Here is a 15,000-nt window from a genome sequence, read left to right as displayed (position 1 = left end):
ATAAATAAACACATATGTAAATATATATGCGTGTGCACAAGGACTTCATACACAAAGGTAATAAAGGACTGATAACTTGCACAAGGGGTTAAAAGAGAGTGATTTAATAGGGACCGATAGAAAACCGTTTTTGGTCGTATTAGGGTCGTCTTATTGCTGATGGTGACGTAAGCGATGTCAGTGGTCGTAGTGTTGGTTGCAGTGGTAGTGGCAGCGGTAGGTCAATCGTTGTGATCATGTTGTACTGGGGACAAGAAATTTAAGGACTTAACAAGGACTTAGGTAAATAAATATTAAATTACATTAAAGGAAGATAAATAGGTTTTAGCGTAGAATTCGAGGGGTTGATGGATAGCCGATTTGAACCCCTTTACGGAGGATTTCGGTGTTTGTGCGTTGGGAATTGGCAACCATAGTCGAAGTGGGACGTTGTGTATGCCGTCGTTGTCGTACGTGTATGTATATATACGTATATATATATATATATATATATTCATATATATATATATATATATATATATATATATATCGCCGTCTTAATAATAATAATAATAATAATGATGATGATGATGATGATGATGATGATGATACTAATAATAATAATAAAAAATATTATTATTATTATTATTATTATTATTATTATTATTATTATTATTAATATAGTAATAATAATAATATTAATAACAACAAAAATATTTAAGTTTATGGAGTAATAAGAACTACTACCACTACTACTACTACCACCACCACCACCACCACCACCACCACCACCACCACTACTACTACTACTACTACTACTACTACTACTACTACTACTGCTGCTGCTGCTGCTGCTGCTGCATAATACATACATACATACATTCATGCATATACATGTACATATAAATATATATATATATAGACAAATAAATAATATGGAAGTGAAAGAGAATGAGACAGGTGTCAGAATTAAGAAAGGATTAGAAAAATATCTTTTTGTATTACGCAATAAGGTTCAGATGTTCTTTTATTGTCTCCGCAGTCTAGACATAATCAACCCAGGTCTCATATATATATATATATATAGACATATGTGCTTACGTATATGTATTGATATACACACATATGAAAGCAAAGGTGACATATTGATCACGTGGCTTTATCAATGATTTTTACCGACAAAAGCATGACAAGAAAATGGCGTTCGCCAGTGCCTGATGGAGGACGAGCGGGTCGTAGATAAGAAAACAACAGCGTAATAAGTGCGTGTGTATGTGTATGTATATTTGTGTGTGCATGTGTGTGTTCGTGTGTGCGTGTATGCCTGTGTGTGTGTGTGTGTGTGTATGTGTATGGTTATATAATGTGATTGAGTAACGGAAATTAAAAGTAAATGTGGAAGATAGAAGAGCGAAGAGATTGAGAGATTAAGGATGGAGAGAGATGCAGTGACAGAAAGAGAAGACGAGAAGGAGGACACGGAAGTATAAATAGAAGGTGAGGGTGAGAAAAAGAAAGAGAAAGAGAGAGTGTGACTGAGAGCGGAAGTGCACACGGTGCACACGGGTGATATGGGAGACATTTTTTTTTTCCCCCTGTAATTAAGACAAGTAGCTGTGAATTGTTAACGAAACAGTTGTAGATAGAAGGCGTGACAAGATAAACATGATAGCAATCTATATTTGTGATTGTAATTGTTGACTTTTGCTGTTGTCGCTGTTGTTGTTGCTGTTGTTGTTCTTTCTTCTTATTATCTTCGTTGTTGTTATCGTCTTCGATGTTGTTATTTCTTTGTTTTACTCGCGTTTTCACAAGTTTCATCCACAGACCTCACGTAAGAAGCGAGTTGGAGATTTTGCTATGGTTGTTATTTATTATAACCAATGATATATTGCGAGGAACGGAGACCAAATAACTAACAATTAAGATTTCTTTATAAGTTCGTAATTAACATTTCCGATTTTGAAAGAGTATTTTGTTAAAATAATAATAAAAGAACATTCCCAAGTAGGCAAATGTTTATTTATTTATTATTTTTTTTTCTTAGACTGACTCAGAGCCGAAGGAAGATGATAAATGCATTTTACTAGAGATCTATGATTCTCAAACTTTATCGGGAATAGAATATATATATATATATATATATATATGTGTGTATATATATATATGTATATATATATATATATATATATATATATATATATATATATATATATATATATATATATATATATATATATATATATATATATATATATATATAAAAATATATATATATATATATATATATATATATATATATATATATATATATATATATATATAAATATATATATATATATATATATATATATATATATATATATATATATATATATATATATATATATATATATATATATATATACATATATGTATATATATATGATGGGCTTCTTTCAGTTTGCATTTACCAAATCCACTCAGAAGGCTTTGGTCGGGCCGAGGCTATAGTAGAAGACACTCGCCCAAGGTGCTACGCAGGGGGACTGAACCTGGATGCGCCCATATATATATATATATATATATATATATATAAAGAGAGAAAGAGAGAGAGAGAGAGAGAGAGAGAGAGAGAGAGAGAGAGAGAGAGAGAGAGAGAGAGAGAGAGACTCTTAATTATATTAGCACACACATACGTATTGAACACGTTCATAAATGTATATTTACCGAACACATTTAATTCTCACAGAAATGTTCTACTCCTTGAATACTTATTCCAAATTTTGGTACAAGGCCAGCTATTCCTTGAGGGTAGGGGGCTAAACCGATTGCATCGACTACTGTGCAGCTCAGTTGGTACTTAACTTTTCGATCCCGAAAACATGAAGGGCAAAGTCGACCTCGGCGAAATTTGAACTCAGGACGTAGCGACGGGCGAAAATGCCGCTAAGCATTTCGCCCGGTGTGCTTAACAATTCTGGCAGCTCACTACCCATTCTCTTCTTTAAATATTGACAGCAAAAATAAAAGACACACCACCACCACCACCACCACCACCACCACCACCACCACCACCACCACCACCATCATCATCATCATCATTATCATCGTCATCATCTCCACCGTCATCTTCATCATCGACATCTTCGCATCTGTCGGCGTGCCGCCGTCGCCGTTGTTGTCTACGTCGTCGAGTTCGTCAGAGCCGTTGTCATCGTTATCGTCATCGTCATCATTCGCATAAATCTAGTTCATGTGCGCCAAAATAAAATATGAAAAATAATTGTGTCGGGGGTCAGTTATTAAAATTTAGGTGAACGGTGGTGTGTCGGTGAGCGTATAAATGGATCAAGTTTGAATTACGTGTCTCTATAATTGGATCTATACAAATAATAATGTGTACGGAGAGGGAATCATACATACATATATATATATATATATATATATATATATATATATATATATATATATGTATGTATATATGCATATATACGTACATATATGTGTACATATGTATGTATGTATCTCTCTATCTCTTTTGCTCTTTCAATACGCATGTGTTTCTTTATGTATTTCTTTATGTGTGAATACGTATGATGTGTGTGAGTGTTTATGTATGTATATGTGTTTATATATATATATATATATATATATATATATATATATGTGTGTGTGTGTGTGTGTGTGTGTGTGTATGTGTGTATATGTATGTATATTTTGTAGTATATATTTATACATGCACAAAAGTACACACATATGCACACGCACTGACAGGCCCATATATATATATATATACACGCACACACACACGTGAATATATATATGTGTGTGAGTGTGTCTGTGTATGATTGTGCGTGCGTGTGTGTATGTCTAGATAGATAGATAGACAAATAAATAGATCGACACATAGATAGATTGTATGCTAGTTAGATAGGTAGGTAGGTAGATAGATAGATAGATAGGTGGATATAAACGTACATATAGACACATACATAGACACGTACAAGTTCACACAATCAAACACTCTCACACATATACATGCACACACATACACACACGTGCACAAAACCTATACGTATGTATATCTGTATACGTTAGTGATATTTAAAAACGAATTCGAAAATTTTCACTTATATTGGGGGAAATTAATGTATTTATGACAAACAAACACTAGACATAAATTTTACTATTTTCCTACAACTGCAAGATTTATGCTATGCAAAGCATTCTTCAGATAGTTGTGATGCCATAAAATGTACATATAACTTACTGGTCATATATGTACACACACATACACACACATGCACGCGCACAAGTGCGTACGTACATGCAGACATACATGCATACCTGGTGGTTGTCTGGTCCTTCTGCAGAGTTTGACCACTTCCTCTACCTACACCTTAGAACCATCATGGCATCTGATGTGGCTTCTTAAACCAGACAATGTATTCAAAAGACTCCCACATAGATTGCATATCCGATTTGGACCACCAATAGGTACAGTTATGTTCTGATCTTTGTGGATCTTAAAACGTTTTTTGAGACCTCTGTTAGATTTGCAAACCTTCTGGCACACATCGCATTCATACGTACGTACATACATACACACATACATACATACATACATACATACATACATACATACATACATACATACATAAAAGATTTTGTTACTCATATATATATATATATATATATTTATTTATTTATATATATATATATATATATATATATATATATATATATATATATATATACACATACATACATACGCACACACACACATATATATATATTCATACATACATATATACATACACATATATATATATGCATACATACATACACACATACACACGTATATATGCGTACATACATATAAGCCTACACACAGAGATACACGCACAATTGCAAACAGAAACATCCACTCACGTCTCCCCATGATTATAGGTAGACAACAAAACCAGCTGAGAAACAGGTGTAGTTGACAAATCTAGTCACTTAGTTAAATTACTATTACTTAATGATTTTCTTATTGGAACAGCCATTAACTTCATTGAGAATTAAGTGTTTCGTTTAGATAGCTTTTATAGCCTGATGTTACGTAGTGTGTCGGTTTGTGTCGGTGTGTGTGTGTGTGTGTGCGTGTGTGTGCGTGCGTGTGTGCGTGTGTGTGTCTGTGTGTGTTTGTGTTTGAGAAGGTGGTGAGTGGGTGAGTGTGTATGTTTGCATATGTGTATGTATGCATGTGTGTGTACTTGTGTATATATATATACACACATATATATATATATATATATATATATATATATATATATATATATATATATATATATATATATATATATAAGCAATGTTAAATCTCTGAGCGAGGTATATATATATATACTTATATATATATTTACGTATATACATATATATATATATATGTATACATATTTACGTATAAATATATATTTGTATATATACGTATATGAATATATATATGTATGTATATATATACATATTTATATGTCTATATACATATATATGTATATATGTATGTATTATGTATGTATATATATATTTGGATTAGAGTGATAGATAGCTATTTTGATCGGTAGATGGATAGATAGTTCGAGATATATATATGTCCATTATCTATCTATCTATCTATCTATCTATCTATCTATCTATCTATCTATCTGTCTATCTATCTATCTATCTATCTATCTATCTATCTATCTATCTATCTATCTATCTATCTGTCTATCAATCTATATATATATATATATATATATATATATATATATATATATATATATATATATATATATATATATATATATATATAGAGAGAGAGAGAGAGAGAGAGATTAAAGATACGTGAGAAAGTTGTATGATTATAAGTCCAGGGAGATAGAGAGTTCGGTTAAAAGGCACAACGAAAAATATGTAAAAACATATTCACCAATATCTAAATAATATAACGACAATTAGCTTCACCACATTACTACTCCTGCATCCTCTTGGTTCATTACCTAGCTACCCCACATCCCACTCCACTACCAATCTCATCTACCTAACTGCGCCTCTATCACAGCTCCTCTATCCACCCCCCATGCGAACCACTACTACACTCTCTCCAACTGAAATGAATCAAAATTGAAAGAATATTAGGATTAAGCGAATGATGTGATTTATTTCCCGTCCTCCTGTCTTCAGAATTAAACAGCTCATTAAGTTAATTGTTTTTTCTTATATTATATATTATTTTCATGAGTTTCTCCTTTTCCTGTTTCTAGAGTTTATTAAATTAAATCATGTATATATATATATATATTGTGTTTGTTTTCCTGATTTTATCTTGTTTTAAAAAATTAAATGACAAAAAGCAACCAAACGAAAATTCCTTTCCATAAAATTACGTATGTTTTTAGAGATTGTAGAAAACACATCCGAAAAACCAGGAAAAATATAAAGAATCTTTGGCGGAGAAACGGGGGCGGACTAATATGAAAATTAAATGAAGATGAAAATTAAATTGTATCAAACAAACAAAAGAAAGGAACAAAAAAAAAACGGAGCAAACGAAAACAAAAGAGACACACAAAGCAGAACACTAAATAAAACAGGGTTAAGATTTAAGGATTAAAGTTTGTAGTAAAATGAGTCGAAGATTAAATTTTGTTTTTAATTTATACGATTTGAATTAACGCTTTTGAGAAGTCGTACTTAAAGCTTTGAAAATGCGTGTGTATGATAAACAAGTATTCCATGCATTAAATGTTTTGAGGATGAAAAGATGGTGAGCAGACAGAATCGTTGCTACGCCTCATAAAAATGCTTAGTGATATTTATGTTCTGAGTCCAAAAACCGTCGAAGTCAACGTTGCAGTTCATTCTTTGTGGCTCGATAAAATATCTCTTGGTTTATTACTAAAGGCGATACGATCGGTTATCAAGCGTTGCGCCTATAAGAGAAAGAGTTAATGGTATTGGGATACAGTGGTAAAACGCCAAGCGACATTTCTTTTGGTACTGTACGTTCTGAGTTCGAATTCCGCGCAGGTAGAAAGCTACCTAAAGCTGTGGTGACTGCGTCGCATCGCCGCCATTTGAAGCAGTTCACTATCATAAGATATTACGTATATGTTTTTTGAAAACAACCTAATAATTTGTAGTGAGGCTTACGGTACTTTCTAACTTAAGGAGACGATTTCATTGGTGTTTATGTTACCTTGATTCTCGGAAAAAAAAAGAAAAAATTCACACCTGGTGGGATTTGAACTCAGTTCGTAAAATTACTACCGGTGACTGTAGCTTACTTTATTTGATACTCTATCTGAAACCCTTACGACAATACTGGCAAAAATAAAAACAATAAAACGAGTAAGTACATCATCACCATCGTTGTCGTCGTCATCATCATCATCTGTAGCAGCAGCAGCAGCAGCGGCGGCAGCAGCAGCGGCGGCAGCAGATAGAACCATAGCTACTTCTTCACCACCACAACTAGGACGACGACGACGACCACCACCACCACCACCACCCCACAACCACCACCACCACCACCACCACAACCACCACCACCACCACCACCACCACCACCATCATCATCATCATCATCACCATCATCATCATCATCATCACTATCACTATCACTAACACCACGACCACCACCATCATCATCATCATCATCTTCATCTTCCTCTTCATCGACGACGACAGTAACGAGAAAAGAACACCAACACAACATCAGAAAGAAGAAGAAGAACAACAACAACAACCAAAACAATGACGCTCACAACAAAAGGAAAAAAAAACAAAAAAGCACTCAACATGAAACATCAACGACAACAACAACAACACCAAGAAGCGCCACGTCACAGGTAAAAGGCGTGGCTGGCGAACGAAGCGAAAATTTAAAAAGCGATATTTTTTTGACGTCCATTTTGAGTTTATTCAAGAGAGAGAGAGAGAGATCCATATCGCGAAGTGAACGTACATTTCTGAATATTCCGTTATGTAACGTTCTTTCATTACGGCAGATGGATTTCGGCTTTGCATTCTGTAGTCATTTCACAACAAATAATTAATAATATTAATGAATATTTCAATTAGAATTGGAATTTGTCTTAAGAATATTATTAGCCTGCCAGCGTATATACGTGCGCATGCGTACGTATAGATACACGCACGCACACACTTACGGTCTCTCTTCCCTTCTTTTTTCTTTCTTTCCCTCTTACTCTGCCTCCCCCCTCTCTCTCTCTCTCACACACACACACACAACCACGCCCACGGTATCTTTCTATCTGTCTCTCACGCGTACACAAACGTAATTCTATCTCTTTCTCGCTCTCTCACACACATACAATACACACACACACACACACACACACACACACACACACACACACACACACTCATACTCACAGACACTCTCCTTTCTTTCTCTGTCTCTCTCTCTCTCTCCCTCACAAATATAAACATACACTCTCTCTTACACATACACACACACTCGCTTTCCCCTCCTTCTATCTCTTTCAGACACACTCTTCCACACACATAGTCACACACTCTCTCGTACACATACGCATACCTACTCGCGCACACACTTTGTGACACGCACACTTTGTTGCACACACATATATGTGCACACATACACATGCAAGCACATATCCGTATCGACGTATATCCTACATAAGATTACACATTCAACCATACATCTGCAGCCATGTGTATCTCTCTCTCCCTCCCCTCTCTCTCCCTCCCCTCTCTCTCCCTCCCCTCTCTCTCATACACACATACACACACGCACACTTACACACACATACTTGCATCCATTGTGTCTCATAAACGTATATGTACACTTATAATTGCAGATACAAACATATACGTGAAACCATCGGTATCGTAAACGCATGCACAAATAAATATATATACCGACGCATACACGTATGCTCACGTACACATATAAAGATTAAAACAAGCTCACATTTAGACACACACACACACACACACACACACACACACACACACAAACGCATGAACATAAACACAGGCAAACGCGAAGGCGCGCAACAATATATACAGGCATACACACAAATACATACAGACACACACACACACAAAGACGTGTGCGCGCATAAATATATACAGACACATACACAGATACATACATACACATACACGCAAACACGCGCGCGCGCAGAAATATATACAGACACACACTTAAACGGACACGCATGCACACCTGAAAAACACGCACAAACTAATGTAAAAATCCACACTGCGAGATAAAGTTTGATTGCTCTACTTGAAATCACCTTCCTTGACGCCCGTGCCACCCCGTTCCATATTCTGCCCAGCTCCACTAGCCACCCGACGCCGTGTTACAAGTGAGGGTAGCTTATACAAGTCTTTAATCTAGTTGTGATGCCATCAGAGGTGGAAAAAAATAAAAACATTGAAGCTTGTAAAGACACGCAGAAAAAAAGAAAACCAGATATGAAAGACATAGAGCTTCAAATAGTTGATAAGAGAGGGAGAAAGAAAGAGAGAGATGGGAAAGTAGAAACAGAGATGTGTGTGTGTATGAGAGAGAGGGAGAGAGGGAGAGAGAGAAAGAGAGAGAGAGAGAGAGAGAGAGAGAGAGAGAGAGAGAGAGAGAGAGAGAGAGAGAGAGAGAGAGAGAGAGATAAGCGGAGAGCAAGATGTTTGATAAATGTAGAGAAAAAAACATCGTAACAGAACGGAGAATACAAAAAAAAGATAATATTAATGGGAAAAAATCCAGGTAATATTGTGAAATTTCTTTGTGTGTGAGCGTGGGGCGCATCAGGGGGGGGGGGAGCTGTGTGACATTATTCATTTATATATTTATTTATTATCATTATTATTTTTTTTTATATTTGCGTTTTCTTCATCACTGTTGTTTTTATTTTCTAATCAAACTAACCATTATTAATTTTTTACCCTCCTTTCAAATTTGTGGCCCTGTGCCAATGCTACAAAACTATTATTATTATTATTATTATTATTATTATTATTATTATTATTATTATTATTATTATTATTATTATTACTTGAATTTCGGTTATTGTGTTATTGTTTTGTTACATTATATCACCAGATGGAATGGACAGCACAGTTAGCTAATTCGGGTTTTCATTTCGTAAAACAAAAACGAAACAATATATATATATATATAAAAAAGAGAATTGTTGTTACCACATCGGTGTAATGAGCACCGCTCCAAAACTCATTCGCCATAGGCCTCACCCCTCCCGTCACCAGCTCCAGAATCGGCACCATCACCATTTGTGCAACGACTTAAACACTCCTCTGTAAAAAAAGAAAAATAGACCACTTACCAGTACATCCATCATAGCCAACAAGAACAACAATAACAACAACAACGTTCTTAATAACAAGAGAATCAAAATCTCATTTCAAGTGATTCTGGGGCGTGGTTTCAACACAACATATCACTTCAGTCGAACATTCCCTCACGCTCATGGACACCTAGAACTCACACACCCATACACACACACACACACACACACACACACACACACACACACACACACACACATGAGTATAAAAAAAGAAAGCTCACGCTGATGAAAGGTTCAAAACAACCCGCAAACCAAATTTTTAAGTGGAATAACTTTTTAGCCCTCTTTGCTGCTAAAATATGAAAGACTATAACAGACCACCCCCTTTCTGAAATAATAACTAAATACCTTGAAGATATTCTCATTCCAGTTTAAATTACCTGGATGAAATGTTTGTTCAATAATTACATTTTTTTCATAATATTTCAGTTAATTTTCATTTATGTAACAAAAAAAAAATGAAGAAAAAATGGGTGTGGGAAATGTGTTTTATCTCCCGATCGCTTATACAAGTTTTTTTTTTCCCTCCATTAAAATCCATTTCTATCATTTTACGTCAGCCATATTAAATATAAAGTTTTTGTTCTTTATTACAACTGTATATTTTTTTTAATATTAAATTATTTTATTTCTTTTATTCAGGTTTATTTTGGATCTGATCAGATCAGATACTCTCACCGTGGCAGAATCGAGTAAGGTGTTGGGTGTAAAATTCAAAGTTTAGAAATTGTAAGGTTGATGGTTCGACTCCGGTTCTATCACCTTGACAGCAAAATTAATACCATTGTGGATTCATATAAATCGCTAACGAATGGCCGCACTAGTTACGTAACTTTCAATGATCCACTCGCGTCTGCCGTTCGTTAAACCAATAAGTTGGTATGTATAATAAGTACTTAACACACAAATCGTGGGACAGGACCTTTGTTAAAGTAACTGACGAGCGCTTCGTACTTTGATTGGTAGATTTATGAGGCTAATGTAACAAGTTGGAAATATTTACTTACTGTTGACAGGTGTCCAGACCTGGGGTAATGATTTTCCTCAAAATACGTATAAAATTACGCAGAGTAACAACAAATAGCATAAATACGAAAAATAAAAACAACAAAAAAAAAATTTTTAAGTTGTTTAATTAAAAACAGGGCAAATTTTTTAGCCATTTCTCCGCAAACTGAAAAGACGATTAAAAACCTTAATTGATTTTTGTACCTTCTTGGGTACCCATCAGAGGCGTCCACACGATTTTGAATAACTCAAGAGAAACAAGCTGCCAAACTGTTTATATACTCAACAAATGCATCAGTTTCTCTATGAAGGAGTCTCTAATTTGCATACCGAATGTGTTTAACACTCTATAAATACCAGAGACCTGTCAACGGGGATCTTAGTCCTAACATATATAATATATATGTAAGGATTCAAAGGCATCAGGTACTTAAATGATATGACCAGGTTGGGTCAAATCAAGTTGCAAACAGCACCTTTAGTTGAATAAATATCATGGGTATCGATGTACATGCAGTGAAATATTCAGGTTATGTATACAGAAGCCAATTGGATAATCGAGAAGTGAACGTTCTATAGGTCATACAGTATTTGGTAGACTACAGAATATACGACGGGTCGGGATTCCAGTGACGTGTATTATGAACAAATAAATAAGAAGAAAATGATGGATACACGTCACTTCTTTACAGCTGTTTCCAACGGATTCTTTTTAATAAATTAATACCTACATTACATCATAACTAAAAAGAAAGCGACGCAATATATATACATACATATATATTCATATATATATGTAGGTATCTATACGGACACACACACCAACTTTCGAAATTTGAGAAAAATTCTTAGTTCATCTTCAGTGAATCTTATTGACGCCAGGTTTAAAGAATTTATTCATCGCACACGTGTCCGATGACCGTTTTTAATGCTGCAGCAAATTCAAAAAAGGTGATCGAAGTGAATAAAAATTATTTAAATATATCTGAGGATATAATTATTTTCTACACTATGCACAAGGCTCGAAATTTTCGGGGAGGAGGCCAAGTCGATTAGATTGACCCCGAAAGGAAGAAAGGCAAACATCATCCACGGTGGAATTTGAACTCAGAACGTAAACACAGGCGAAATACCGCTAAATATTTCGCCCGGCGTGCTAACGTTTTTGCCAGCTTGCTGCGGTATGTATATGAGGATATTATTGTTTATAATAATATCAGTGACTTAGCATGCGTAAAATCTCACAACGGTAAAAACAATTATCAGTTATTAATTAACGGTACTAACAAGCAGTACCAGCATGCTAAATATAGCAGGTGAAAGCAGGGAAATGAATAAAAATCCTAAAACCCCGTACCAATGACGAATATATATATATACATATACATACACAGAAAGAGAGAGAGAGAGAAAGAAGCCCCAGTGTGGCACTTTCGGATGGGAGGGTGTTAATCGATATCATCTACCCCAATACACGACTGGTATTTATCTGATCGATCCCGAAAGGCCTTCCTTGAAGCTGCGTCTCAGAAATGCAAAGCTCAGAAACAAATAACCCCAAAATATTTACTGTCTCCCTAATTACTGCCAATCTACGGTTCTGATAGTGAAGGCGCATTTATCTATTTTATGATCATCATCACCACCACCACCACCACCACCACCACCGTCATCATCATCATCATCATCATCATCATCATCATCACGACCATCCCTACCGTCCTCATCAATAGCGAATCCGTATCTTCGACGCCGGATTATGTCATGTTTTTGTCTCCCTATTATCTGGAAACATCTCACCGATTCCATTCCACGTCCTTCTCCTCTCTTTGATAGACAATATCCGTCCTATTTACCATTATCTTCCAAAATGTTACACCATTCTATGACACCATTCTTACGACATATCTTTCGGCTTATCTTAACTTATCTCTTCTTTTGTTCCACTTTGGCCTTCTTCAACGAAACCGCCACATCTTCTGTCTCTCTCTCTGCGGAATGGGACCCTCCTGGGTGTGCGGCTGGGGAGGAAAGGATGTTCGTTTTCTTGATGTTGCTGGTGGTGGTTTTGTTGTTCTTATTGTCGTCGCTGTCGACGCCGTTGTTGTTGCTGCTGTTATCGTCTCGTCGCCGTCATCATTGTCATCGTCATCGTCCGCCTCCCCCTCCTAGTCATCATCATCATCACCGTGCCCATCGTCCTCATCCCCGTCACTCTCATCAGATTCCTCCTCCTTTCCCTCTGCTGCCCCCTCCTTCTCATCATTATGATCATTTCCGGCGTCTTTTTTGATAATGGGATAATGGTGAGGCTGATGAAGATGATGATGACGTTGATGACGATGATGATGATGATGATCATCATCATCATCTCCTTCGTCGTCATAGTGATCTTCTTTTATGTATCTATCCACCTACCTGCCTATCCCAGCATTTCTTTATCTCTCTGTCACTCCAATTATGACATACACACATACACACATACACACACACATACACACATACATACACACATACATACATACATACATACACACACACAAACACATACACACATACATACATACACACATACATACACACATACACACACATACACACATACACACACACACATACACACATACACATGCATACATACATACATACATACACACAAATACATACACATACATACATACACATACATACACACATACATACACACATACATACACACATACATACACACATACATACATATATACACACATATATACACACATACATACACACATACATACAGGCATGCACACATATATACACACATACATACATACATACATACATATATACTTTTATTCTTATATTCTTATATTCTTATATTCTTTTACTTGTTTCAGTCGTTTGACTGCGGCGAAGCTGTAGCAGCACCTTAAATTCGAAGACATCGGCCAAAGGATTTGGTAGTTTTAACGCTGTCTGTCATAATCAAGTTGCAACCACTGGTGACCATGATGATGATAGTGATGATGAAGAAGATGATGAAGGTGATGCTGATGCTGATGGTGGTATCGGAGGTGTGAGAGCGATGGAGACGGCAGTGGTGTTAGTGATATCTGCCATCATGGTGATGGTAGTGATAATGATGATGATGATGATGATGATGATGATGACGGCGTTGATGATGACGACAACCACGATGTCAACGATGATGATGATGATGATGACGGTGATGATGGTGATGATGATGTTGGTGATGTTGATTATGGTGATGATGATGATGATGATGATGATGAGTTTGATGATGATGACGATGATGGTGATGATGGGGATGATGATGACGATGATGGTGATGATGATGATAAAGTTGATAAAGTTGATGATGATGTTGATGATGATGATGGTGATGATGGTGATGATGATGATGATGACGAGAACGATGTTTATGATGGTGGTGGATACACAGAGACACAGCCACAGACACACAAGCGCACACAAACACACAGGCACGCAGACGCACAGACAGATGATACACAGGCAGACAGACAAACAGACGATAAAAATTTTAATGGATTCAAAATTGAAGCATTTTTTTTTCTCTCTGGAAACGTTTGCTCCGAATCTATTTTGGAAACTTTTTACCCGACCCCACTGCTGCCACCCCCTT

The 15,000-nt window shown here is 35.8% G+C and overlaps 1 protein-coding gene across 1 annotated transcript in view; it reads right to left on the bottom strand.

The window, feature by feature from the left end:
* Positions 1-15,000, bottom strand: part of LOC149131437 (uncharacterized) — a 145,218-nt gene that overhangs the window by 92,529 nt on the left and 37,689 nt on the right. The window contains exon 2 of the mRNA XM_089339536.1: positions 10,177-10,290. Coding sequence (XP_089195662.1) covers positions 10,177-10,266 — 90 coding nt within the window. The 5' untranslated portion in view covers positions 10,267-10,290. The remainder of the gene's footprint in view (positions 1-10,176; positions 10,291-15,000) is intronic.

Source organism: Octopus bimaculoides, chromosome 22, assembly GCF_046866305.1.
Source record: "Octopus bimaculoides isolate indiv1 chromosome 22, ASM4686630v1, whole genome shotgun sequence".
NCBI lineage: Eukaryota > Metazoa > Mollusca > Cephalopoda > Octopoda > Octopodidae > Octopus > Octopus bimaculoides.
This window is presented reverse-complemented; position numbering and strand designations above follow the sequence as displayed.